General features: G+C 51.5%; 6 protein-coding genes across 8 annotated transcripts; 4 read left to right on the top strand and 2 right to left on the bottom strand.

Moving 5' to 3' along the window:
• Positions 1-466: 466 nt before the first annotated feature.
• Positions 467-5,332, bottom strand: LOC131209831 (ribosome quality control complex subunit TCF25). 2 transcript variants are annotated; one of them, XM_058203092.1, is made up of 6 exons: positions 4,657-5,332; positions 4,124-4,539; positions 3,001-4,053; positions 2,774-2,926; positions 2,325-2,711; positions 467-2,240 (listed from the first exon to the last, which is right to left on the bottom strand). In XM_058203092.1, the coding sequence occupies exons 1-5, from the start codon at positions 4,816-4,818 to the stop codon at positions 2,339-2,341; spliced, it is 2,157 nt and encodes a 718-aa protein (XP_058059075.1). In that variant the 5' UTR covers positions 4,819-5,332; the 3' UTR covers positions 467-2,240; positions 2,325-2,338. The 2 variants fall into 2 exon arrangements, with proteins under 2 accessions (XP_058059075.1, XP_058058996.1); XM_058203013.1 differs by having other exon boundaries at positions 467-2,711.
• A 341-nt stretch (positions 5,333-5,673) lies between these two features.
• LOC131216202 (nedd8-activating enzyme E1 regulatory subunit) lies at positions 5,674-7,481 on the top strand. The gene is made up of 3 exons (XM_058210627.1): positions 5,674-5,810; positions 5,883-6,687; positions 6,747-7,481. Exons 1-3 carry the CDS (start codon positions 5,743-5,745, stop codon positions 7,440-7,442), a joined length of 1,569 nt encoding a protein of 522 aa, XP_058066610.1. The 5' UTR covers positions 5,674-5,742; the 3' UTR covers positions 7,443-7,481.
• Positions 7,482-7,713: 232 nt separating this feature from the next.
• On the top strand, positions 7,714-10,654 carry LOC131209969 (syntaxin-7). The gene is made up of 6 exons (XM_058203149.1): positions 7,714-8,144; positions 8,361-8,478; positions 8,554-8,623; positions 8,839-9,247; positions 9,313-9,468; positions 9,547-10,654. The coding sequence occupies exons 2-6, from the start codon at positions 8,361-8,363 to the stop codon at positions 9,634-9,636; spliced, it is 843 nt and encodes a 280-aa protein (XP_058059132.1). The 5' UTR covers positions 7,714-8,144; the 3' UTR covers positions 9,637-10,654.
• Positions 10,655-11,013: 359 nt separating this feature from the next.
• On the top strand, positions 11,014-13,000 carry LOC131215914 (queuine tRNA-ribosyltransferase accessory subunit 2). Of its 2 annotated transcripts, XR_009157055.1 has the most exons (4): positions 11,014-11,161; positions 11,232-12,196; positions 12,270-12,819; positions 12,900-12,921. XR_009157055.1 is itself a non-coding variant. In XM_058210316.1 (3 exons), the coding sequence occupies exons 1-3, from the start codon at positions 11,045-11,047 to the stop codon at positions 12,487-12,489; spliced, it is 1,302 nt and encodes a 433-aa protein (XP_058066299.1). In that variant the 5' UTR covers positions 11,014-11,044; the 3' UTR covers positions 12,490-13,000. The 2 variants fall into 2 exon arrangements, 1 of the variants encoding a protein (XP_058066299.1); XM_058210316.1 differs by having other exon boundaries at positions 12,270-13,000.
• On the bottom strand, positions 12,689-21,823 carry LOC131215746 (platelet binding protein GspB). Its single transcript, XM_058210140.1, has 5 exons — positions 21,684-21,823; positions 17,066-21,603; positions 14,979-16,990; positions 14,746-14,904; positions 12,689-14,676 (listed from the first exon to the last, which is right to left on the bottom strand). The coding sequence occupies exons 1-5, from the start codon at positions 21,821-21,823 to the stop codon at positions 14,164-14,166; spliced, it is 7,362 nt and encodes a 2,453-aa protein (XP_058066123.1). The 3' UTR covers positions 12,689-14,163.
• An 843-nt stretch (positions 21,824-22,666) lies between these two features.
• On the top strand, positions 22,667-24,051 carry LOC131212002 (ubiquitin carboxyl-terminal hydrolase isozyme L5). Its single transcript, XM_058205717.1, has 3 exons — positions 22,667-22,865; positions 22,934-22,997; positions 23,075-24,051. The coding sequence occupies exons 1-3, from the start codon at positions 22,790-22,792 to the stop codon at positions 23,895-23,897; spliced, it is 963 nt and encodes a 320-aa protein (XP_058061700.1). The 5' UTR covers positions 22,667-22,789; the 3' UTR covers positions 23,898-24,051.
• Positions 24,052-24,132: the final 81 nt, after the last annotated feature.

The raw sequence follows: 24,132 nt of genomic DNA on the forward strand, positions 1-24,132 counted from the left end.
TGTTTTTCGAGCCACTTGCGCGTGTGTACTCGTGATGGCATAATTATGCTGTCCAGCGGTCCAATCATATTTAAATTCAACGCGTTGCTGCATAATTGAAGATTTTAAGCAGAACCTGAACCTGCCGTGGCCGTAGAAGTGTGTTTAAGGAGCAGCACTGCGTTCAGGGTATTTCAACCGGATATGGTAAAATCAAAACATTCTTTTGAAGTGACAAAAACTTATTATTATCCACCGCAACTCTTGCAACTGTTTGTAAATTGAACTTACTTACCGTTTTCAAACAGATTTTCTAACTAACATTTACAGCCTTTACAGCATGAGAACGTTCACATGATTGATGCGCCAGTAGAGTATACGAGTGGAGCGGACAAACATATTACCCGACATTAATTTCTGTATAAAATAGATAATAGATAAAATAGTACACGGAAACAAAGGTTGCGAAGAACTCAAACACTCTCGGTTCAGTTTGCAGAAAAAATGTGAATGTAATTTTATTATAATCATTTTCGTTTGCCTCAAGGATCACACTGTACGTAAACATTCATATTATAGGGTATGGAGGCATTAACCGTTTAACTCGTACCCCGCTTTATCTGGCTCTGGGTCCGCGAACCTACACCGCATGATATCGTTTGCTCCATTGATCTTCCCAGAGTTTTTACTTCCACTTTTCGCTTCCTCAAACAACAATAAAGAAGAATGGGAACAGATTACAAGTAGGTTTTGCATATATGTCCTCACTATGTTCACCAGTCGGGTTCCACAGCAGGCAGCAATAATTATGATTTATTAAAAGATCGCCCTTTTTACACCCGGTCGATTGCGCACGATTGTGAGGCGCAACCCTCACTACTGACCGTTTTGTTATTAGTTTGATACCATTACGTCAGATGTTACGGTGTGAACGCTGACTTTCGCAGTTCTCCAACAAACACACTCTCCAAAGTTGTGCTGCTGAGCGTAGGAAGTAGTATTAAAGTTTCATCAAAATATACCGCTCGTTATGTGCACTATTTTTTAACCATGTGCTTCTCTGTCACGACTGTGTGCCACCGCCGCGATCCGGTTTCACCGCGCTCCCTGAACGTGCTTATCTGGTTTGCGTTACTCCTCCGGGGTCAACTTGTGTGTTGTCACTCGGTCACGCACTCGCCGTGTTTGTCACTATAATCCTCCGCCCGCATATTATCGTTCTCGCTATGATGCTATTATGGTAAGTAAAAAATGGTTTGCTTCTAAAACTCGAGGAAACTCGTTGCTGGAATATTGCAGTGCAGCCGGTCAAATGTAGTGGCAAATAATGGTAAAACTTGCTGACTTCTGGAGCTGATTGTGCACATATCATATTGTGATTGCCTCGCCAGTACTGGCATGTGCGAATGGGGCCCACAGAACTGAAACGATTTGCGCATTCGTGCCGTGATAGTTGGCACCTTCGCACATTACTTTTCATTGTCATATCTCGGTGCAAAAGAAGTGGTACAAGCAAAGCGCCACAGAAAGAATCACTCTGAGCTACGTATTACATTTCTATCTCCCCATTCAGCTTGCAAACAGATACACACAATTATTTGTATTCTAAATATGTTAGAGAAGGAAGATTGCCAACCGTTGTATCGTATGCTTTATGAACACCGTCCACTTTGGTACCAAACACGGATAGCAGGAAATGATATTGATGTCTCAGGAATTTGGCTATGCTTTGAAAGTGTCTGTTCACTAACTGAAGCACAAAATACAATGTTTGTTATCCATGCAGGTGAATGCAGGAAATCTCCAACTTCTTTAACAATGCGATCTTAAATGGTGAAAACGTTTTACGGGTCCAACTTTTTGTCGAAAGCCAACCGCCCCGAGACACTTACGATTCTGTGAATAGTTACTTTTTTATTACCGGCCAAGCCGTTTATGTTTTGTGTATCATTATATTTTTTGAAGAAATAAACACTTCCTAACTATTCATCCAGCTTAAATAACTTACAACACGATCCACTCACCAGGGGAAATGCACAGCATAATTTCCTCGCGAAGGGATAAACATTGAATAACAAGCAGACGAATGAAAGGCGCCACATAATGAAAGGTTGAGAGAAAACAACAACACGAACGTAGCCGAGCTTAAAGCTATTAACTAGTGACTAAATATTACCGGCCGTTGCCATTCCACAGCGCATGTTTTACTGTATGTTTTGCCAAACGTTCGATTTACCTTTCACGATATATCTGGCCCATATCTGGGAAGGGATGATTTTGAAGCCAGGGCATAAACAGAGTGCAAAATATAAGTCTTTCGTTATCGTACCGTTACCGGTTCCTACCTTACGTTGATGGTTTATGTCAGATAGTCATTCGGTTCGTCCCCTTCCGTGCTTTCCGCTTCGTCCACGTCCGCATCGTTTGGACGCTCGAGAGCCCGCATGCCGGACAGGAACTCGCGCATGGCGTCCACGATCGTGTTCAGCCCGCTCGTGTACGCTTGCAGGCTCATTAGGTCACGTGCCGTTGCATTGCCCGGTGCATTGTTGGCAGCCTCGGGAAGGGCTGCTGCAACGTTGGCCGGGGCAGGATCCACCATAGGTAGCTGCTGGAGTGGCGGAGGTTGAACTTGACGTTGCGGTTGAACGTTGAAACTTGGAAGTAAAGACTGCAGGAACAGATGCACCGGATGGTTCGATAATCGTTGATCCGGGGTAGATATTGTTGGCCTGAAACGACAACCACAACAACATGTCCACACGTTCGAGAAACTGGAGCTCGTGGTACGCACCTGGTGTAGATGTTGACCGTATCCAGTGGAGGCAGGGGATCATACATTAAGACCGGTTCCCGTTCCAGCTTGATAAACTGTGCTAGGGGAACCTTTTCCATAAAGTCGGACAGCACTACGTGACGAAGCACCTGCCTGGGCGGGTTGGCATACCTGGAAGCGAAAGGCACGGATTGGTCCATATTAACATTGCCCGTAAGGCACAGCTGCCTCTCTTTCGCCATTACCTTTGACTACGCTTGGTAGCGTAGTCGGCCACGGTGTCCTCCTTCGCGTCAACCCGATCCAGAACCGTGTGTACGTTACGCTCGAGCCATGGCAAAAGATTGGAATCACGCCACACCAGTTTCGAGCGACACACGTACAGCGACATCAGTTGCTGCAGCGCACCCGATGCCTTGTTGTACGCGTTCGGACCGAAATAATTGTGGCCCGACATCCGCGAATCGGCCTGTATCGAAAGTTCTTCCATCAGCGGACGCAACACGCCCGGAAACATGAGCAGCGCGTACTGCAGCGCCTTATCGGCCTCTTCCGAACGGTTCAGGTAAAATAGTGCCAATGCGGACGCGTACGCCATGTTGGGCAGCTGCGACAGATTGTTCGTCGCCTCCCATTCGTCGTACAGATTGACCAACCACTCGTACTGCTTGGCACGGATCGCATAGTAGTCGACGATCAGTATCATCGCCAGCGGATCGTTGACGGGATCGAGGGAGAGTATCAACTTGGCGACTTCGAGCGCAGTTCGAGAGCAGGCCCGCGACTCAAGATGCTGGGCGTGTTTGAACAAAACAATAAACAGGGCCCGGTTCTCCTGCCGCCGATAGTCTAGACGGCAGTTTCCCTGCGTCAAGCTGAACATGGTATGAAAGGACGACTCGAGGGCCAGCAGGGCCCGCTCGATCAACTCCGACGACATCGCGTGGTCCTCCGACATCGTGCACAATTCGCTCATCTGTATCAACGAGTCCACATGGTACGGGTGCTGCTTAATGACCCGGATAATGTTCTCCGAGTCCATGGTTTCGACGGCATCGAGAAACTTTTGCTGCAACTGCCGGTACGCGGGGCTGTGCTCGAATGCGAAGTAGATGACGTTCTTGTCGAGAATCGCTTTCGGACCGGTCGCGGTCGATGACGACGAACCAACATCCGGGGCCTGCACAAGATTCATGTAGATGCCCGATTTCCCGACTGACGGCCAATTATCCTTTGCATTCACGAGATAGGTAGACTTTAGCAGCCGTGAGCCACCCCTTACGTTGCGCCGCTTGTTTCTGAGGGGATAGGAAAGTAAAGCACGTCAGCTCGACATTGGTGGAGCACCAGAGAGCCGGTCTAACTTACTGTTGATCGCCGACCACTTTGCTGCCGAACATGCGCTTCATCTCGTACTGTGGATTCAAGTTTTTGTGCTGTACGTTGAGCAGCGACTTGGTGGCCAATCCGGCCAGGGCCGATGCTTTCGTCGATCCATCGTGCGCCGGTCGATGGTGGTCGGCATCGCGCGACGGAAAATGGCCAAACAGTTTGTCCACCTCCTTGACGGTACGCGTGAAGTCGTCTTCGATGTCCGCGTTGTCTTCGCTGCTGCGCCGCGCCGAACTGGACATGTATTTTCCCGTCTTCTTCTTCTTCTTCTTTTTGCGCTTCTTGGCCTCGGCCAAGTGCACGCTCACCGTACCATCGGCCGCATCCTTTTCCGTCTCGTCGTTATCGTCCTCCTTCACTTCGCTCTCCGAGAACGATTGCTGTTGGTTCAGCTTTGGTCCCGGAAGAGGCGGAAAGTGGTCAAACGGAGAGGTTTGTTAGAAAGAGTGTACACATCATCAATATCGTTATCATCATCAGCCGAACACACCCAGACCCGACGCTCTTACCAGATCGTATCGATTAATGTTCAGCTGCTTCTTGCTGTTGCGGTTCTGGCTGCTGGTGCTGTTGGTGTCGTAATCAGCATCGCCACCGTCCGACACCTCATCAATTTGCTCCTTTATCTCCAGCTCATTGCCCTGTAGCTTGCGTAGAATGCGGTAGGACATTGTTCCGCCAACATGCAACACGCGGGATCAGCGAACAAAAACACGCAACGCACGCACACGAGCGGGATTCCCAACAACAACAACAACAACTTCACGCGAGTGCTGCTTACGCAAACGAAGTGACACGAAGGCGTGAGGCGTAAATGGGCGAATTACACGTTTTCCGCCACCCCAATCGCGGGCATCGAAGCCGAATGTTCACTCAGTGCACTTTCTTCGTCCAACACACAGGGAAATGGGAACTGTTGCTGTTACGGTGCGGCAGGCTTTCGAGATTTGCCCTCGGGAGACAATAAACAGAACGGCCTCCTTTGACTGACGGGGGGCGAAACAGGTGCGCTCCAAACAAAAACGCACACACCAAAGGGCCGTGGGATGGTTGGAATACAACTCGCGAACGTCTATTTGCGGTCAACGATGGCCAAAACCTGCACAGATGCGGAAAACAAATCACACAACATTTCGTCACTCCTTGCCACGAGAAAACGAAACCATTAGCATTGGACTGCGCAGTCTTCTTTTGTCCCACAAGAAAAAGGTTCACGAGTGTTTGCGATTCTGCAGCGGTCAGCTGTCAATATGCTCGGTGGAGAGGCAAATAGCTAGAAACCATTTTTGTGCCAACCGTCTGTGGTTGCTTCTTTAAGCTACAAAGTGGCTCACTTTGTTTGATCGTAGCATTAATTCATTTTCCCTGTTCAGGAGAAATAATTAAATAATCCCGGATCGATCCAGTGCTCCTTGCCCGTTACACCGATAGGCAGTAGAGTTTTCATTGGGTTTGTTGATTTTCAAGCTTTGACGTATGCCAATTTTTGTGCAAAATAAAAAAAAACCGGTCAGTCAGCATTGGCCGCTACAAATCGGGCCATATCCCGGGCAATTGCATTAAATTCCTCATTCTCAAACTAGTGTTTCCAAACAATGTCTTCGCCCGCCCCGAAGTCGCCGGAGTTGTCGGATAAAAGCCGTAAATATGATCGACAGATTAGGTAATGTTCCGGCGAACTCTTTCTCCCACTAGATTCAACTAATCGCATCCGTTTCTGCATCTTCCCACCCAGACTGTGGGGCGAACATGGACAAACATTGCTGGAAAATGCGCAAATTTGCCTTATCAACGCCACGGCGCTCGGTGCCGAGGTACTGAAAGGTGTCGTACTACCGGGCATCGGTGGCTTCACCATCGTGGACCATCTGATGGTAACGGAGGAGGACGTTGGGTGTAATTTTTTCCTCGACCTCGGTTCGGTCGGCCAACCGCGAGCGAAACGGTGCATGCAGCTGCTGCGCGAACTGAACCCCGACGTGAACGGGGACTACATAGACGAACACGTGGAGCAGCTGATCGAAAATCAACCGGATTTTTTCCGGAGCTTCGACGTGATCGTCGCCACTTCGATCAGCGAGCGAACGATTGTGCGGCTGTCGAATGTGCTCTGGGAGCAGAGCATACCACTGATCGTTGCCCGATCGATTGGCTTCTACGGCGTGGCACGGTTGCAGGTGCGCGAGCACTGTGTCGTTGAGATGCACCCGGACAACAAACAAACAGACCTGCGACTGGAACACCCGTTCGAGGGATTGCGAAAGCACATGGACGAAACGGAGCTAACGAGCAAGGTACCGTGGCTGGTGGTGCTGTACAAGGTCCTGTACGAGTGGGTCGCAGCCCACGACGATCGTTTTCCGGCAAATTACCGCGAGAAGTATGAGGTTCGGGAATTGATCGAAACGAAAATGAGCGGTGAACAGGAAAACTTCGAGGAAGCCATCAAAGCGGTCAACTCGAGTTTTGGCGGCGGTAAGCCTTCGTCTGCGGTGATGGAAATACTCGAAGATAATCGGTGTGTCAATATCAATAAGGAGGTAAGCAAGCGTGTCCCGGCGATGGACTCGCGAACTGATCGTTTCGTGTCGCTTCACAGAGCAACAGCTTCTGGATCATGGCCCGTGCATTGAAAGACTTCGTCAACAACGAGGGCAAAGGTTTGCTGCCGGTTCCAGGGGTGCTGCCGGATATGACCGCCGACACCATCTCGTACATTAAGCTACAAAACGTGTACCGTTCGCAGGCGGCCCACGATGCGGAAATTGTGTTTCGGCGGGCACGCCAGCTGCTGAAGGAATTGAACAAACCGAACGATCTTATTACCGAGAAAGATGTGCGGTTGTTTTGTCGCGAAGCGGCCAACATTGCAGTCGTGCGGGGTTCGAAAATCGCCGATGAATTCGAAAAAGGCCATCGGGCACCAAACATTGCCAGTGGCCTCGAAACACCAAACTCGCTGATGGCCCACTACCTTGTGCTCCGGGCTCTCGATCGATTTCAGGCCGAGTACGGTTGTGTGCCGGGAGAAAGTGAAGCAGAATCGGACACTTCGCGCATCAAGAGTCTCGCCGGCAAGATGCTTAGCGAGTTGGGCATCGGCGCGCTAATCAGTGACGATCTGGTATACGAAATATGCCGCTACGGTGGAGCGGAGATACACAGCATTTCCGGCTATATGGGCGGTTGCATTGCGCACGAACTGATCAAATTAGTCACGAAGCAATACCGCCCCTTGGACAATACGTTCATTTACGATGGGTCAACATCGCAGACCGAAGTCTTTAAGCTGTAGTCAGCTGTAGTGCGATAGGAATTTAGGATGCAAAAGATGTTTGGCTGCAGAACGATCGTTAATAAATAAATTTTCATAGAGACCAATAGAAACCCAAAAAACCATTTACCAAAAGAAATTAATCGAATATTTAAGTTGGTAAATAAAAACGCTTGGGCTGTGAAACCCTTGTAGCGTCTCGACCTAACGCTGTAAACGGGGAGCGTTGACACATCGAACTGTCACGTTGTATGCATTTGCAAAAAGCGTATTTTAATCAGATCCAGCAAAGGGAGGAAATCAGTTGTTTTTCGTCACAATCTGGTTTCGCATTTCGGAAGTAAATTCCACGGTTGGCGTGTTTTCTTCGTGTTGCATTGTGCTTTGTCTGTGGTTTGTGTGCGCGTAGTTAAAGTGGCAAAGTGTTTACTTCAGCGCCGAAATCGAACAAACATCCGAAGAAGTGAAAAAAAAACACGTAGTACAGAATCAGAACACAATCGCTTTCTCCATCATTACAACACAAGAAACGTCCGTCGGTGACTCATGTGCGGTGTATCGTGAATACATAATTCCCGTGGAATTTTTGTTAAAATCCTATCCGGTGATACTTGGCACTTTGAGACAAAGAACGCTCGTTGCTGGGAATTTGTTGGCAACAGTGCGCGCACAGAAGTTTGGAACGTTCGATCCGCAGGAGCTGTAAAGCGTCGGAACCCAAAGGTAAACCTCCAAGGAACCACCCCATCTATTGGTGATTCATATAACGAAAGCACTCGTTGCTCTAATCAAATTATCGTCCACATTTGGTCCGCTTCGCGCGTGGTAATGTCGTTGTTGAACCATAACTTTGCTCGGTTAGGCGACGAAGGTGGCCTAAACACGATTACCACTTCCGAACGTTACGCTTTAACATGACTGTTCTCCCTTCCCCCACAGATGAGTTACGCTTCGTTCGACAACAACGCCACCGGGCATTCAAACATTACTAATGAGGCAGACTTCCAAAGGACAGCCCAAATCGTTGTGGCCAGCATTCAAAAGATCCTTCAAAATGGTGCGCACTTTCTCGTAGTTCGTTGGAGATTGTATGGCTTCATTTTAAAATGTTTCTTCTGATCCCTTCGCACAGTTTCCGCTATGCAACGCAAGGTCAATCAGTTCGGAACGGCACAAGATTCACCGGAGCTTAAACAACAGCTGTAAGTAGAGTCGTGAGTGAACAGAAGAGGAACGCGCTTTTCTTATCTTCCATCTTATCTCAATTGCCACAACAAACATGAAGAATGCCGGCTGCAACGCAATTGAAAAGTAGCACAGACCTGTATTTCTTCAACATGATTCTTTTCGGTTAAGTCGCTACGTCCTCCTTAATCTTCTTTAACATGTGTTATGCATCCGCTTTTCTCTTCATTAGCCACCAAATCCTATCCTACACACAGCAACTGATAACGGATACCACCCATCAGTTGAACGATTTGGCTAACTGCAAAGAGCGACACCTTAAGATCCAGTGCGATCGACTTGTGGACGAGTTTACGGCTGCCCTAAATGCATTTCAGGCCGTCCAGCGCAAAACGGTCGATCTGGAGAAGAATGCTATCCGCCAGGCCCGCCAGGCGGGGGGCGCGATGCTCCACAAACCGCCGGCCAGCTCGCAACACTCGACCTACAACAGTAACAACACATCAGGCAGCAATACCAACAGTTCTATGTTCGAGGACAACTTTATCACCGGTTCGCGGGGTCAAACTCAGCAGCAACTTCAGGAGGAGATCGATTTGCAAGCGCTGGAAGACCAAGAGCGTACCATCCGGGAGCTGGAGGTAATGAGGCGTAGCAAGTGCAAACGAATTCAAGCCAATTCTGCATTCTTCTCATGTTTGCGCAGGAGAACATCGTGAGCGTAAATGAAATTTACAAAAAACTCGGCGCCCTGGTATACGAACAAAGCCATCAGGTGGATTCGATCGAGGCGTCGGTTGAGCAGACGAGTGTCTTTGTGTCGGAAGGTGTACAGCAGCTAAAACAGGCTAGCCACTATCAGGTAAACGACCCACAGATAGAACGTTACGTCAGGAACGTTAATCAACTTACATTCATTTTTAATTCGCCACTTTTGCAGAATAAAGCGCGCAAGAAGAAGTTCATTCTTGCACTGATAGCGGCCGCAATCTTGGCGATCATAATACTCATAATCATACTGAAGAACTGAAGCTGTGAGGAACCGAAAGTGAATCCGGAAGAAATCAAATCCCAAAAAGAGACCCATCGCCGGCATGATGGGGCAGCATATTTATATTTTTTCCCCGCGAAGTAAGTTTAAAGGTTCGGCGCGTCACAGCAACATTCCAGGGTAGCAATCAAAGCGGATAATTCCTTCCTCACTCATCTACTCGTCGCTCGAGTACGCAAATTTTAATCGTTTACTCCTCGAACATTGTTAGGTGAGGCGCAATTTTGCAATAATAGATGGATGTTGTACTAAAAATTATGCAATGGAACCTGGTGCTGTCAGTGCCGAGAGTGCGGCAATCCAAGCAGTTCGCTTTGCGTGGCGACGAAGCTGAAGTTGAGCAACTCTTTTTTGTAGTTAAAAGTTGATTAGATTTTGTTTGCCTGTATTTCCAATTAGTTCGTATTTATTTGTTTCTCGAAGCCCGTCCTGCGGCCCTAGCAACCTGTTTAACTAGCAAACTTTACTCCGCACTCACATCACGCATTCACGCACCGTGCACGAGTGAAAGCTGAGTGAGTCTCCTCGGATAGTACGGAAGATGGTCGCAAAGATATTATATTTTAAAAATAAACCCATCATCCACTGGAATGTAGTAGAAAGGTGTTTAAACCATCATCCGGAATGTGCTTGCTGGTCTGACGGTCGTCGCCTGATGCAGACCTAAGAACGGAGTGGACGCACCGAGCGAACGGCGTCTGTGATACGGAGATAGTACAGATAGGAAAGGAAAGTAGAAATTTTATGCAAACCACGGATGGGCAATCTTATAGAATGAGTTATTTTCTAGCACTGTTTAGTTTGATCGCCGCATGATAACACAACCAATAAATATAAATATAAGAAGGTAAGACTATAGGAAAACAAAATGTTTAAAAATTGAACATACCTTTATTACACATCTGTACAGCTGCTAAAGCAAATTACAATAAATTGGTCACTGAACAGTTTGTGGATCGCCATTGTTTTCAAACTGCGTTTACGAGACTTCTCAAAATAAGGCTTTCGGTTGAAACGCGACACAAAGCCTCCTGGGATAACGACCGAAACCAACCCGAACAATTCAATATAAAAGTAAACTGTTTTCCGTTGAAGAAATAAATGTGTTAAGATATTCCATGATATCAAAAGCTTTCCCCAACTGTACTTCTTGGGTCATCTAAACGGGACTTTTGGCAAGAAAATATGCTTTTATAATTATCAAAAATAAGTAAACTAGGATCACTAAATAGGATTATAGGATCTCTGACAGACTTCAGCCTTGTGGATCTAGAATAATAGAGCCAAATGTCGTGGTGAGTTGCACTTCAAGGGTTAAACGCGGAATTTTGGCACCCAAAGCCGGTTCATGTTTGAGCACACATTCTGAAGATAAACGTTGATTGCGATGATATTCACGCTCAACTCGGTAAGCAAATGTTCGGGCCGGTTAGGCATTTTGGGTGGTTTGGAGCGTCTACCAAATTTGGCGCTTCAAACACCGGGCCTAATTTTCCACACGAAGGTAAGTATCTTCACCGGTGTTTTGTGCAATGTGATGCAGATTCCGAGGTCTAACGCGGGTGTTGTTTCAGGGTGGCAGCATTCCGCATGTGAGCAAGGAAGTTCTGCAACACATTTCGCCCGAGCCCCAGTTCCTGCAGCTTAGTATCTCCAACACGATTCACATGGAGGAAGCGGTTCGCGGCTGTCGGACAACAATCGGTGAATTTATCGCCCAGAAGGATGCCGCCAGCATGCTGGTCCTCAGGGATCCTAGCGAAACACCCATCGCCGGCGTACCGGAGCGTGACTCGGTGCCGGTTTACACACGGTGCGGTCGGCGCAATGTAACGGCCGAGGAGTATATGGCGCTCGTGGAAACATTTCAACCGGACCTGTACGTGCCACTGTTCGACGGTGACACGGACGTGGGTTGCTCCAAGAAGCGGGAACAAAAGTCGGTTGATCGGACAGAAAAGTTTGTGCAACGATGTTTAGAATGGCACCGCCAGTCGGACAAGCTTCGCTCGGCCAACGTCATTGGCCCCGTGGTTGGAGGGTACAATCTGAAACTACGCGAAAAGGCGATTGAATGGTTGCGACAGCAGGACGTAGACTTTGCCGGTTACTTAATCGATGGATTGCACACCAATGATCCGAGCACCGTTACGCAATTAGACTCCGCGGTCCTCTTGCCCGTCGTTTCCTCCGTTTGTGAGGCGCTTCCGGAGGAGAAGATTCGCCTTTGCTTCGGTGCGTACGATCCGAGCGTGATCCTCGATATGGTTTGCGCTGGGGTCGATGTGTTCGATACGAGCTTCGCGTACGTGAAGGCAGCGCAGCAACATCGGGCAATCGTGTTTTCGTTCGACGTTGCGACTAAGCTCGAGGTGGACAAGCTCACCACGGAACTCGATACTAGCGATGCCCAGTGGGCGGAAGATTTCGGTCCCCTTCTGTCCGGGTGCAGTTGCTACACGTGCCAGACACACTCCAGGGCGTACGTCCACCATCTGTACAATACGCGGGAAATGTTGGGACCCATTTTGCTGATGATGTAAGTAGGGAACTCAGGAAAACAGGTATCTTCGTCGACTGCAATCCGTATCCTCGTGCCCGTTTCTTTACAGCCACAATCTTCATCATTACATGGAGTATTTTAAAACCATTCGGAGCCATGTGGCCAACGATACGGTGGAACAGTTGAAAGAGCACCTTTCACGGCAACAGACGCTGCCTCCGTATGTAGCGAAAACCGAGCGAAAGCTGTCACCAGCGATGGTGGAAAAGGAACCGGAGACGATCGCGGTTGATCCCGAGCAGAAGCCGACCAAGAAACAGCGATCTTAACACCGGTACCAGTGTGTGACTTTATTTTTATGAGTTTGACCCTCATTTGGCAAACTATTGTTGGCAATGTCTTCATGTACAAGTTTTCTTTCACTTTCGCTCTGGCCATTAGAACTAGCAAACATTCGTATACTTACCGTCACTTGGTCACTACAGTTCGGATGTTGTCAATAAAAGACCCGACGCCGGAGTGTAGGGAATACTATCTCTAACATATATTGAATTCCTCTCATTCAAACACACGCTCCATACGCTTTCTTCTGTCTGCCTCGCTCGTTGGGGTCCACCGTTCGGCTACGTTTTTCGACGGCAGACAGGGCCGACCGTTAGGTAAATAAATTTTATCTTTTTCCATGTGTCTCCTCTTAACCCGCCAATATAACGCTATGTGATTATACTTTATGTTTTAGTTATCCTTTTCCGAATGTTCCCCAAATCCTGGCGAGGAGTTTGTATTCTTGTTTTCATCGTATCACGCTCAGCTTTATATGCCAGGCTTAGGGTTCGCCGGTGTGCCCAGTATATGGCAACACTTGTACGCTACGCAGTTGCCACTTTCTTCATTTTATTATGTACGGTACAACGAATTCTGTTTGAATTCACTATCCGAACGGTCCGAAGGATCGGGTTGACTAGCGATAGGATTTGCTGCGTTTTAGATTGCCTCACCCGTCGCCAGTTTGTCCTGCACATGCCACATTCACACTTACACTACATACACACACACATCCATTGATACGCTAACACACATTTACACACCGCGAGGCCCCGTCCAAGCAACGGCCCGTCCCCGTGAAGCGCGCCATACAAAAGGATTGTGTGGAGCATTGTTGTAGTTGGTGTAGATATGCTGTTGTTATAAAAATAAAGCTACCGTCAGGTTGATGGATTAAATTGGCCTTTAAAAACGGTTATGCTACTAAAAGATTGCGTATTTGCTTGCTACTAGCTTTGAATTCCCCACATCAGTGCCGGGGCGATCGTGGCCCCGGTCTCGATCGTCGGCTAAGCTTTCTGGTTCTTACATTGCCACACAAAGGAACACTGGGTGAGCAGGACATCATCGGTAAAGGAAATGGGGACATTATTCTGTGAGCGAAGCTGTCTAACCTAACACATGCAGCATTATTAAAGGTTTATAAACTCTACGCGGTAATATTACACGACAAATGGTAAAGTAGTGTGCGGAAGCTCCATCTGCACGAAACCGGAGCGCACACGCTAATTGCTGGCATTCCCATTGCACTCTAAACGCCTACACATGCTAATGCACTAAAATGTTTCCATTCACCTTCCCCCGGTACCACACACGGGTAGATCGGACAATTCCGGGAGTTCATTTACAACGAAGACGGAGGATCGCGAAGCCGAACGATCGTGTTTTTGTGCAGCATCTGCACGCTCTTCAAACTAGTCATCATGTCGACAGAGGGGGGGTCTGCATTTGATATGATACATCGTGAAGGCCGAACGACCGAGGACCGAAAGGTCGAAGGAAGGTGTCTCCGAGTTACCTTCGCTCGTAAAGCGAAACATTTTCACCGAATGGCACAGGTGCTTCTATGAGGACTACACGCTACAAGAACAGCGCCATACCGATCGTGCCGTAATGTAATCGAACTGCTGGATGATGGTAACTGATAGCAAAGGCTTCCTGTCAAATGCGACCCACGCTTACTTTAGCATCGTTGCCATTCCGGAGAACTTACTATGACTAGGTGCCTGATATGACGACGAGGACTGCGACGAGGTGGATGCGAAATGCATCGAAGATTTGCCTCGCGCTGTGCCGCCACCACCACCAACGCCACCAGTGCCGCCACCACCACCAGCGCTGCCGCCGGTCACAACGGATTTGGTGAATTTCTTGTTGGCGATGCGATCCTGCAGCTTCTTCAGCAGCTCCTCGATGTCGTCGAGCGAGTAGGTGTACGCTAGCCGGCAGTGTTTGGTCTGCAGCCGGCCATCGGCCAGATACTTGACGGTGTGCTTCAGACAGTAGATGCGCTCCTCCTCGTCGACCGTGTTGGCACTGTCGCCGTCGTCCTCGTCGTCGTCGTCGGCCGTCACCTTCACCTTCACCAGCGAAAGGTACAGATTGGCCCGGCACGTATCGCACTCAAACTCTTCCAGCGAAACCGTTTTCTTTTTCGATTCAATCTTTTCCGACTGCGTCACACCGTGATTCTGGGGGATTAAAGATCGAGATTTTTTTTTTGAAAACCATAATGGTCCCTCATCGAGTTGGCCTCTTACTTTGAGTGTTTGGCGCGTTTGTTTCTCCTTCTCGTAGATATCGACGATCATCGGATACGCCTGCATCAGGGTATCGTGGTTGCTGCGCTGATCATTAGCGATCGCAAACAGTAGCTGCTCCACGGAGAACATTGTCGGCTCACAGCTTTCCTGTATGTCCTGCAAACGAGAGCAATGTGAAACCGTCAGCAATCGAATGATCCTCAAACGTTGACGATCGATTGCCCACTTACCCGAAAGTCATCCTTGGCCGTGTCTAGCCACGCATTGGTGGCAAAGTAGACACTCTCCGATACGGCGTACCCGGTGCAGAGACTGGAAGTGTATGCCCGCGGGAACACCACCACAAACTGGCCCGGTTGTTGCTCGGTGCGGCACAGCGATACGCTCCGATCGGTCAGCATGTGAGGGGGCACCATGGCCGTGTCGCACGGCAACCAGATCGTCTTGTTCTGGCAGTGCGTAGGCACGAGTACGGTCAGGGCCGCCCGGAAGTTGGCATTCTGATCATCCGGGACCCCGTACCAGATCTTGTTGGCGCCCGTGTGCAGATACTCGATCCAGGGCAGTCCGTGTGGGTCGCGGTACCAGCAGCAAGCGCTAAACAGCATACCCACGTGTAGCGTCGGGATGGTAATACCCATCACGGGGCCGAGCGAGCGCAGTATCGAGCCACTGTTGTTGGTCAGCACCTTCAGGTTCCACGGGTGCTTGGCACACGACGAGCCCTTCACCTTCGGGCTGGGGAACCCGAACCCGAATGCACTCGAATCGATCGACCCCGAGTGCACGCACACGTGGCTATCGCGGACGGCCACGTGCCGCCAGTACTCGGCCTCGATCTCCGGCACCGTCGGTTCGCCGTTGCGAAACCACAGCGACATCGTGTTGCGCGCGATCCGGAAAAACTGGTTCAGCGGCATGTTGCGCCCCTTCACGATACACTCCATCGTGAATTCGTCCTCGTCCTCCTCCTCGTCGTCGTTCGAATCGCCCTCCTCGTCCTCGTCCGACTCGCCGCTGGTGCGGACCTCCGAGCCGACCCCCTTGTCTGCGTTGCGGCGTGCCTTGGCTTCTCGCTTCGCCCAATCCGCTTCCACTTCGTCGAACAACTTCTGGCGCTCGCCCGGGGACAGTGTATCGTACGGCAGCAGATACTTGCAGTAGATGTCGTCCAGCTTCGACACTCGATCGTGCGCCGCTTTCGGGATGCACATGTCTTCCGATACGCGGGCCCAGCGCTTCTTCTCGATCACCTCCTTCAGACCGCCCAGTTCCTGCACCGTGTGGTAGAGCCGCGGCAGATCCACCTCCATGCCTCCGATGACGGGCGGGGACTGCAGGTTGATGCTTTGCGTTGCCAGATACTTCTTGATGGCGGCGTACTCTTTTGCACTCGGACCCCACCGGTGCAGCATCTTGTGCACGTACTGATTGTACGCCATGAAGCGCATGTCGTCCGCGATGCGGCACTCGGGCTTGAAGCTGGCCGGTGGTATGATCCGACAGATGCCGAACCGGGACGCAATCGGTGCGATGCGCTCGATGTACTCGAGCGGATCTTGGAACTCTTTTTCGGTCGGTCGAAATACTGGCGCCTCGACCATCTGGGCCGGATCATCGCGCCGCGGGAAGGCCGTGTTGTTGTCGGCCTGCGGCGATGGAACCACTACCGCGTCGGAGCGATTCTGCTGTTTGCCGGTCGCTTTGGTCGGTTTCGAGCGTTGCGACGACAGGGAAGAGTTGGAATTGATGCGCGAAAGACCCCCGGGTCGGGGCGCCGGTTCGGCACTGTTCCGATCTTCGGTGCGACTTTCCGCCCCGCCCGTCAAGGAGGGGCTGCTTTCGGGTTGAGATTTGAAGCGGGGCTGTACCGTACCGATTGGAACGAGCTTCGAAAGAACTCCCATGTCCTTACTCAATGCTCCACCCGATCCGGCCGCTGCTTGAGCGGTTAGACTCTTCACCAACTCCTGCACGTTCATCGAGTCCGGCAGGGTCGTCGGATTGGTTCCCATTTCCGCTTTGGTCACCAACTTGGCGTGCATGATAACCCGCTGGTTCGGACCGTCCGGGCCTTCGGTGCCCAGCTTCACCGCCACACCCTGTATCAGTTGATCGGATGATTTCGAGCCCGCGGCACTTGCCGACGGTCCTTGCAGGGGTATGTAAAACGTTTGGCCATCCGCATCGTTCTCATCGCCAACCGGTTCCGTTTTCATGCTCGGCTCTGCCCGTGCCCGCCCTGGTGCCGTTTTCGGTCCCTTCTCCTCTTCCGGGGTGGTCTCCTGGCCGTGGGCGGCCGCCGTTGCACGGGAACGGGTGCTGCTACCGATGTCGACAGCCTTACGGGTCTCACTCGGACTAAGGGTCATACTGGCGGCTGGTTGCTGTTGACCGGCAGCCTTAGCTCCTGTGGATCCTGTGGCTGGACTGTTGGCTAGTTGTTGTGGTGGTTTTGGAAAGGCCGCACCCCCAACTGTAGAGCCTCCGACACCTGCTACATCAAACGGGGTAACGCTTGGTTCACGTTTGGTAATCCCCGACGGTGTGGTTGTCGGTTCGTCACGAGCCGATGAATTGCACGACTCGCGGCGTCCATGTTGCCTGCGGAACGGTGTGGCAACGGGCATAAAATCCTCCTCTTTGTCGAACGAATACACGCTTGTCTCGTTGATCGGCGAGAAGGCCCCAAACTTGTTGCCTTGTGGTGTGGTCGACGCCATCTTCGATGAAGTCGATTGAAGGAGAGTGTTTTGCTGGGAAGACGCGACGGACATCAGCGTCGCCTGCTGGGCTTGTTGAGATTTCGCTACCGAAAGATCCTGCTGCTGTTGCTTGTAAACCGGTGTCCGACCGCTTGCCGAACGGTAGATAGGTTTCCGATCGATCGCAGTCGTCGTCGTGGCCGGTGACTGCGACTTTGCCTGTGTCGCAACGAGAGCAGCGGTGGCCAAAGTTGATGTGTCCGCTTTGGTTCGACGTGTTTCTTTCACTTCACGTTTTCCTTTCGCCGATGTGGCACTGTTCGCATCGATCGTTTCCATTCCAGCACCACCGGGAGCGGAGGCTACCAGTGTCGCGATTGCAGCGGTATTTTCTCGTTGGCCCATCTTGCTACCCTTGTTCTCCATCAGATCCGTTCGCACCGCAACACCCGTCGTGGTGGTCGCAATCGGAAGGCTGATCGCAGCCGGAAGATCCGTCGCCGTCGAAGAGAGTTTTACTCCCCCGACGGGTACCGTATGATGTTGGACCGTTGACAGACCGCCGACCACCTGTTGCACTGCTGTCGGATCGTTCTCTTCCACGCCACTTCGTCCGTTGCCTGCGACACCAGTGGCAGCTGGAGTGCTAACCGGTGTAGATGTTACCAACGCCACTGTGGCCGGGGTTGACGGTGCATCAACATCATTCGTCGCCGCTTCCGGTCCACCCGGATCCGTTAACCGCTCCCAAGCCGCCTGCCCCGGTGGTGGCGGTGTTCGGCACATGGATGCACTCGAGATTTCGAGGTCTTCTTTCAGATCGTCCTCGATCGGTGACCAAGACGATTCGTCAATCCACTTCTGGATCTGCTCGTGCGTCATGTTTACTTTCGCCTTGCGACGATCGCGGGGCGACAGATGACCCCCGAGGAGCGATTCGGTCAGTACCGGTGGCCCAAGCGGGGGTTTGTGAACTGATCCACACTTCCCAAGGGTGCACTTTGTATCGAGAGGGCCGGAACTTTGGGCCAAGCTGACACTGGCGATACCAAAGATCTTTTCCGACTCTTCTTTACTCGGCAACAAATTGCCGAGCAGTGAGTTCGATGGCTTCGACGGCGTGTTCTGCTCGGATGGTTGGCCTTGCTCGAAACCCTTCAGAAAGTCGGTATCGTCCAGTGCGATAAAATCACCCTTAGCGGGAGGCCGATTGAAGGGAATGTCTGACGATGGTCCGGCGTTGATGCCTGTTGAGGCAATGGCCGTACCGGTTTTAACAGCACCCGGAATCTGCTGCCCTGGTACTGCCAGCTCACCGGAAGGTTTGACATTTTGCCGCGCAAATGGTGGTGAGGTGGGAATTTTCAGCACGTCCGCTGCTGTGATTGGTGTTGGGATGTTCAGCAACGCAGGTGTTACCTTTGCGGGACTCTCACCTGCCTCGGCCATTATCGACTGGAGTGTCGTGTTATTGTCGCCCGATCGATTGAGCCGTGCCGAGCCATGCCCATCGGTGGCAGGGCTTCGCAATCCCGCAGGATCGGTACTTCCACCGGCAACAATACCTATGGCGGGTGAATTTTGGGAACTATTGGTCCGTGACACTATCTTGACCGGCGTTTTAAGCGCCGGGCCGCTCCCCGTTGGTGTGGTTCCATTGTGTTTACCAGCGGGAGAAGCAACTGACGTTGTGCCACGTTTTTGCCGCTGCCCCGTCGGTGTGGAAGGTTCGTCCTGCTGTCCGGGAGACTGCTCCGCTTTGTCCTCCGCTGAATGTTTCAACGATGTGCCAACACCACTGCCGCTTGCTTTGCCTTTGCGCTGCTGCTGCTGCTTCTTGCGCTGAAACTTACTGGCCAAGGGTTCCTCATCGGAATCGCTGAAGCTTTTCTCCAGTTGCTTCTTTGTTCCGGTGTCCGCAACCTTAACACCGTCCAGTGGTGAAGACGTTTCGTATGCATTCGATTTCCGCTTTTTTCGCTCTTCGCCCACAGCCTGTTTCGATTTGACGGTGGCCTTTGACGGTGTGCCCATAGCTGCCACGGACCCCGGTTGCTTAGTTTTGCCTGCGTTTGCCTTCAGTTCATTCTCCATTTGCTGCAATTTGCGCACGTTCGGTAACTCCAGACTGTCCAGCGAGGACGCATCGTCGTCGTCGGATTTATCGTCGTGATTGAGCTTGCGGCCAATTAGCTCCATGTACAGGGTGGCAGCCTCTTTCGTCTTCCGTGAAGGTCTGGACGCACCAAACCCTTCGACCGGTGTCGTGCTAGTTGTGGTCGTTGACGCTTTCGCCCGTTCGACCGGTTCCGGTGACGCACCCGTAAGCCCCGGAGAACTCCGAGTGGTTTCCCGCTTCTTTCTACTCTGTGCCTGCTTTCGACCAGCGCCACCACTTGCTAGGGGCGGAGAGGCGCTCGCGTCGTTATTCACTTCGTTGGCGATTGATCGTGGCGAAACCGTCGTGGAGTCGTTCTTTTTCCTTCCGCGTGAATTGGCCCGCATGTTTTTCGACAAAGCGGACCCACCGGAAGCGTTTTGGTTTTGGTCACGCAGCTCCGATCTGCGTGAGCTCACATCGGAACGCCTGCTGAGAACCGATTCGGAACGACGCGCTTTTTTGTCAGGCATTTCTCCCGACTCCCTTTCGCCGCCAGCCGTCGGGTCCGATTTGCGACTCCGACCAGAACGGGTCGTTTTACCGGCCACCGGAGACCGCTTTTCGGGCACCGTTCGCGACAGTGGCTCATCATCATCGGACGAGGAATTGTCCGGATCCGGACCGGCTGCATCTTTCTCCGGGGAACGTTTACCTTGCTGCTTCTGAGACTGCGGAACCGGACTGCGTAACGCTGATAGTCGCGTCGTGCGCTTTTCCTTCCCCTCCACATCTTTTGTGGTAGCTTTTGCACTCTTCTTTGGCCCGCTGCTGGCACTGCTGCCTGCACGGGTAGCCGTCCCTTTTGGACTTTCATCGACGGCTGGTTCCTGACGCGGTGACCTTTTACTTCTTGGCTCCGTCGCTCCCGGTTTTACCGGCGCTGATTGATCGCCCTTTTTCGCCTCTTCCTTTTCACTGAGCTTTCCTTTGGCGTTCTTTTTCGATGCAACCTTAACATTGGCCTGGGCAGCCGGAACTGTGCCACTGCGAAGCCCACTTTTTCGACGACTTGCAACACCGCCTTCCTTCTTCCTGTCATCGTCATCATCGTTGTTTTCTTCATCATCGTCAACACCATTATCTTCTTCCGCCGCTGCTTTCGATTCGTTTTTGTTTTGCTTCCGCCTAGTGGCCTTTCTTGTTCCGTCCTTCCGTTCTTCCTCCGTGTCGTCAGCCTCTTCAGCCGTGCTTTCGCGGTCTCTGCTGGCCCCTGACCTGGTGTGCATTGCCCCAGCGCCCCGTGTTGCGGCACTCGGTTGCTTGCCGCCCGCAGTGGCCCGCAGTTTCGCGACCCGCTGATCATGATACTTCTTACGCAAGGCTTGCATTTTGTCCTGCGTCCGCTTTCGATCCGCCCGTACGTCGGGTGGCGGTTCGGCCCGTTTGCGCACTGCAAATGGCATGTAGGCCGTAGTTGGTGCCGCTGTTGCTGCCTGCGCGGTGACAGTAGCGGCCGTTGAGGTCGCAGATTTATCCGGTCCTGTGCTGGCTCTCGTCGCTGGTGCTTTGGAAACGGTGGACGTATTTGACACTGTGGCACTCGATTCTTCTTTCCGCGCACGGCCTGACCCCGTCACGTTTGATCGGGAACCGCTTCCACCGGCAGCTGGTGAACTTCCCGTTGCACTTGGAACCGCTCTCCCGGTGGCCGTCGACGAACCACCGCCAGATGCGGGAGAGGATTTGTTGAAAAAATCCAATGCCGGTGGCAGGACGGAAGTCCCACGGAAGCACAGGAACGTGAGAAAATCTTCCGTGTTTGGTCGCATATTCGGCAACAGTTCGGTCACCTGGGATACCAGCTCGGTTCCGGTTCCGGATCCGGCAGACACCGACGTAGCGGTGCCGTTTCCAGGTCCAGGCGCGTTCGGACGACCCTGTGCATCCTTGGCTGGCGTTGGTGGCGCAGAAGAGTACGAGTTTAAGTAAGCGGATGACGAGGTAGTTCCTTGGCCCTGGGCAAACTTGCGCTGCGCGTGTACCTTTGGTCTGGAACGAGGCAAAGAAAACAAATACAAACAGTGACGACATAACCCCGGAAGGCGCAACACAAATGGCGCATTACGTACCGCTTTGGTATTTCCGGGGGCGAAAGATCCCGCTCGGCTGCCGCACTCGTTGACGGGCTGCTTCCGGTGGTGGCAGCGCCGGGACCCGTTTGCGAAATGGCCACCTTACGCCGCCGTTTGCCTTCCTTCGACACGACCATCGTGTGTCCGCAGCGCTGGCTTGTTGTTGCCGTGAAATACTTTGCCCTGTGGCCAGAGGCAACCGGTGCGTGTATATGTGTTTGTTCCTAGACAGATTAACGGCGCGATTCGTTTGATGTTGCTGTTGCTGAAAGGCACGCCACGCCTCCCGCCCGTGGAAGGATACACCGAACGAAAGGACACACTCTTCTCGTATTTGCACCGCGGATGATTGTGTTGCCTAGTGCCGCCACCCTCTGGCACCCAACGGTGAGACTTGGCTTTTGCACATACGCACGCCAACGGAGCGAAAAAACGCCACCCCGCGCGCTGCATCAACGCTGCCGCCGCCGCAGAGGCAGGGTGCCGCTTGCGGACGGCATTCTCATCACTCCGACGACCGCACCGCACCGCTCTCCGCGAATGTAACCTACTTCCGGGTGGGACACACGAAACAAGGGTTGCCGAGAATTTGGAAGAGAAACATCACGCACAAAAAGCGACACCGCAGAAAAAGGGGAAAATCGCTGTTGTTCACCTTCGCCAGCGATCGAAGAAATCTGACTTGCAACGGGGCTGTCAATGACGCCATCGGTTGCAGGGTTGCCTGAGTGGGCTGAACTGTTTGCTTTCCGCGGCTCAAGCGTGCTACGCCCTTTTTCGATCTGAATCACTATCAGCAATCGGATTGGCAACAATTTGAATTGTTTGCAGTTTGGTGGATTACATTTTTCATAAACATAGGACTGTCCGCCGGCAGATTGCAGATGGACGCACAAACCGCTGCAAGCAAACAGAAGCCGGCTATACGAACCTTGGTCTCCGTTGCCATCATGGGGCTTGTCAAAAAAATCGCGAATCAGGTTGCGTTGCAGAAGCGAAGCACAAAAACGGGAAACCAGCGACCTAGCGAACCTTTGCTGATATTTTAGACAATCATCGATAGAACACAGAACCACAAGAACTCTTCCTTTGAACGGCTCAAAATGTCGGACAGTGCTGGCGAATGGTGTCTGATTGAGAGCGATCCCGGGGTGTTCACCGAGTTGATAAAGGAGTTTGGTGAGCGTACGGACGGTGGTCAATGGCCGGAACAGTGCGTGCTAAAGTTCCCCTTTCTTCACCTTCAGGAGTGCAAGGAGTGCAGGTCGAAGAGCTGTGGAGTTTGGACGAGGATAATTTTAAAGAATTGGAGTAAGTTCGCATCGCGGCCCAACATTTCGCCAGTGGACTTCTTCCTAACCTGACCCGCTTTGTTCTGTGTCTCGTAGACCTATCCATGGATTGATATTTCTTTTCAAATGGGTTAAGGACGACGAACCGGCTGGATCGATCGTTCAGGACAGTCGGCTGGAGAAGATTTTCTTCGCGAAGCAGGTCATCAATAATGCGTGTGCAACGCAGGCGATCCTGAGTATTCTGCTAAACGCGACACACCCGGACATTGAGCTTGGCTCGATGTTAACGGATTTCAAGGATTTCGTCATTTCTTTCGATGCGTACAACAAAGGCCTAGCGATGAGTAACGCGAGCCAGATACGAACCGTCCACAATTCTTTCGCCCGGCAAACGCTGTTCGAGCTGGACAATAAGAACGCCAACAAGGACGAGGATGTGTTTCACTTCGTCGGTTACGTGCCGGTTGACGGACGGTTGTACGAACTCGACGGGCTGAAAGAGGGACCAATCGATCTCGGCGCGGTCGGGCCGGGTCAGGATTGGTTAAAGGTGGTGCGACCGATCATTGAGAAGCGTATCCAGCGGTACAATGAAGGGGAAATTCATTTCAATCTTATGGCCATCGTGTCCGATCGGCAACTGATTTATGTGCGCCAAATAGAGGAGCTGTTGAAGGCGGACGGCAACCAGGCGGAGAAGATGGACGAAGTGGAACGGTTAAGGTTGCTGATCGAAGACGAACTGGCCAAACGGAAGCGGTACAAGATGGAGAACGTGCGACGCAAACACAACTATCTACCGTTCATTGTCGAGCTGCTGAAGCTGCTCGCCCAGAACGGCCAGCTGATGCCGTTGTACGAGAAGGCAAAGCAACGCTCGATGGAGCGCGAAGCGGCGAAGGGCAAACAAGCGTAAGCACTGCTTTCGGGGCCGCTGGTTTTCATTTCATTTTGCATTTCAGTTTGTACTGTAGCTGCTTTTAGGGAGCGAAGGGTAATAGTGAGTTCAATTGAAATAAAATTTCCCATTGGGCAACGGCCACCAAACACTGGGCGGCTCTGTCCGGCATTTGAATCGCAATTTCCATGTTTATTGTTGGTTGCGTCTGTTGCTGGCATTTGAAGGGTTTGACGAAAACTGTCACATCTGT

This window comes from Anopheles bellator, chromosome 1 (assembly GCF_943735745.2).
Source record: "Anopheles bellator chromosome 1, idAnoBellAS_SP24_06.2, whole genome shotgun sequence".
In the NCBI taxonomy this organism is placed as follows: Eukaryota; Metazoa; Arthropoda; class Insecta; order Diptera; family Culicidae; genus Anopheles; species Anopheles bellator.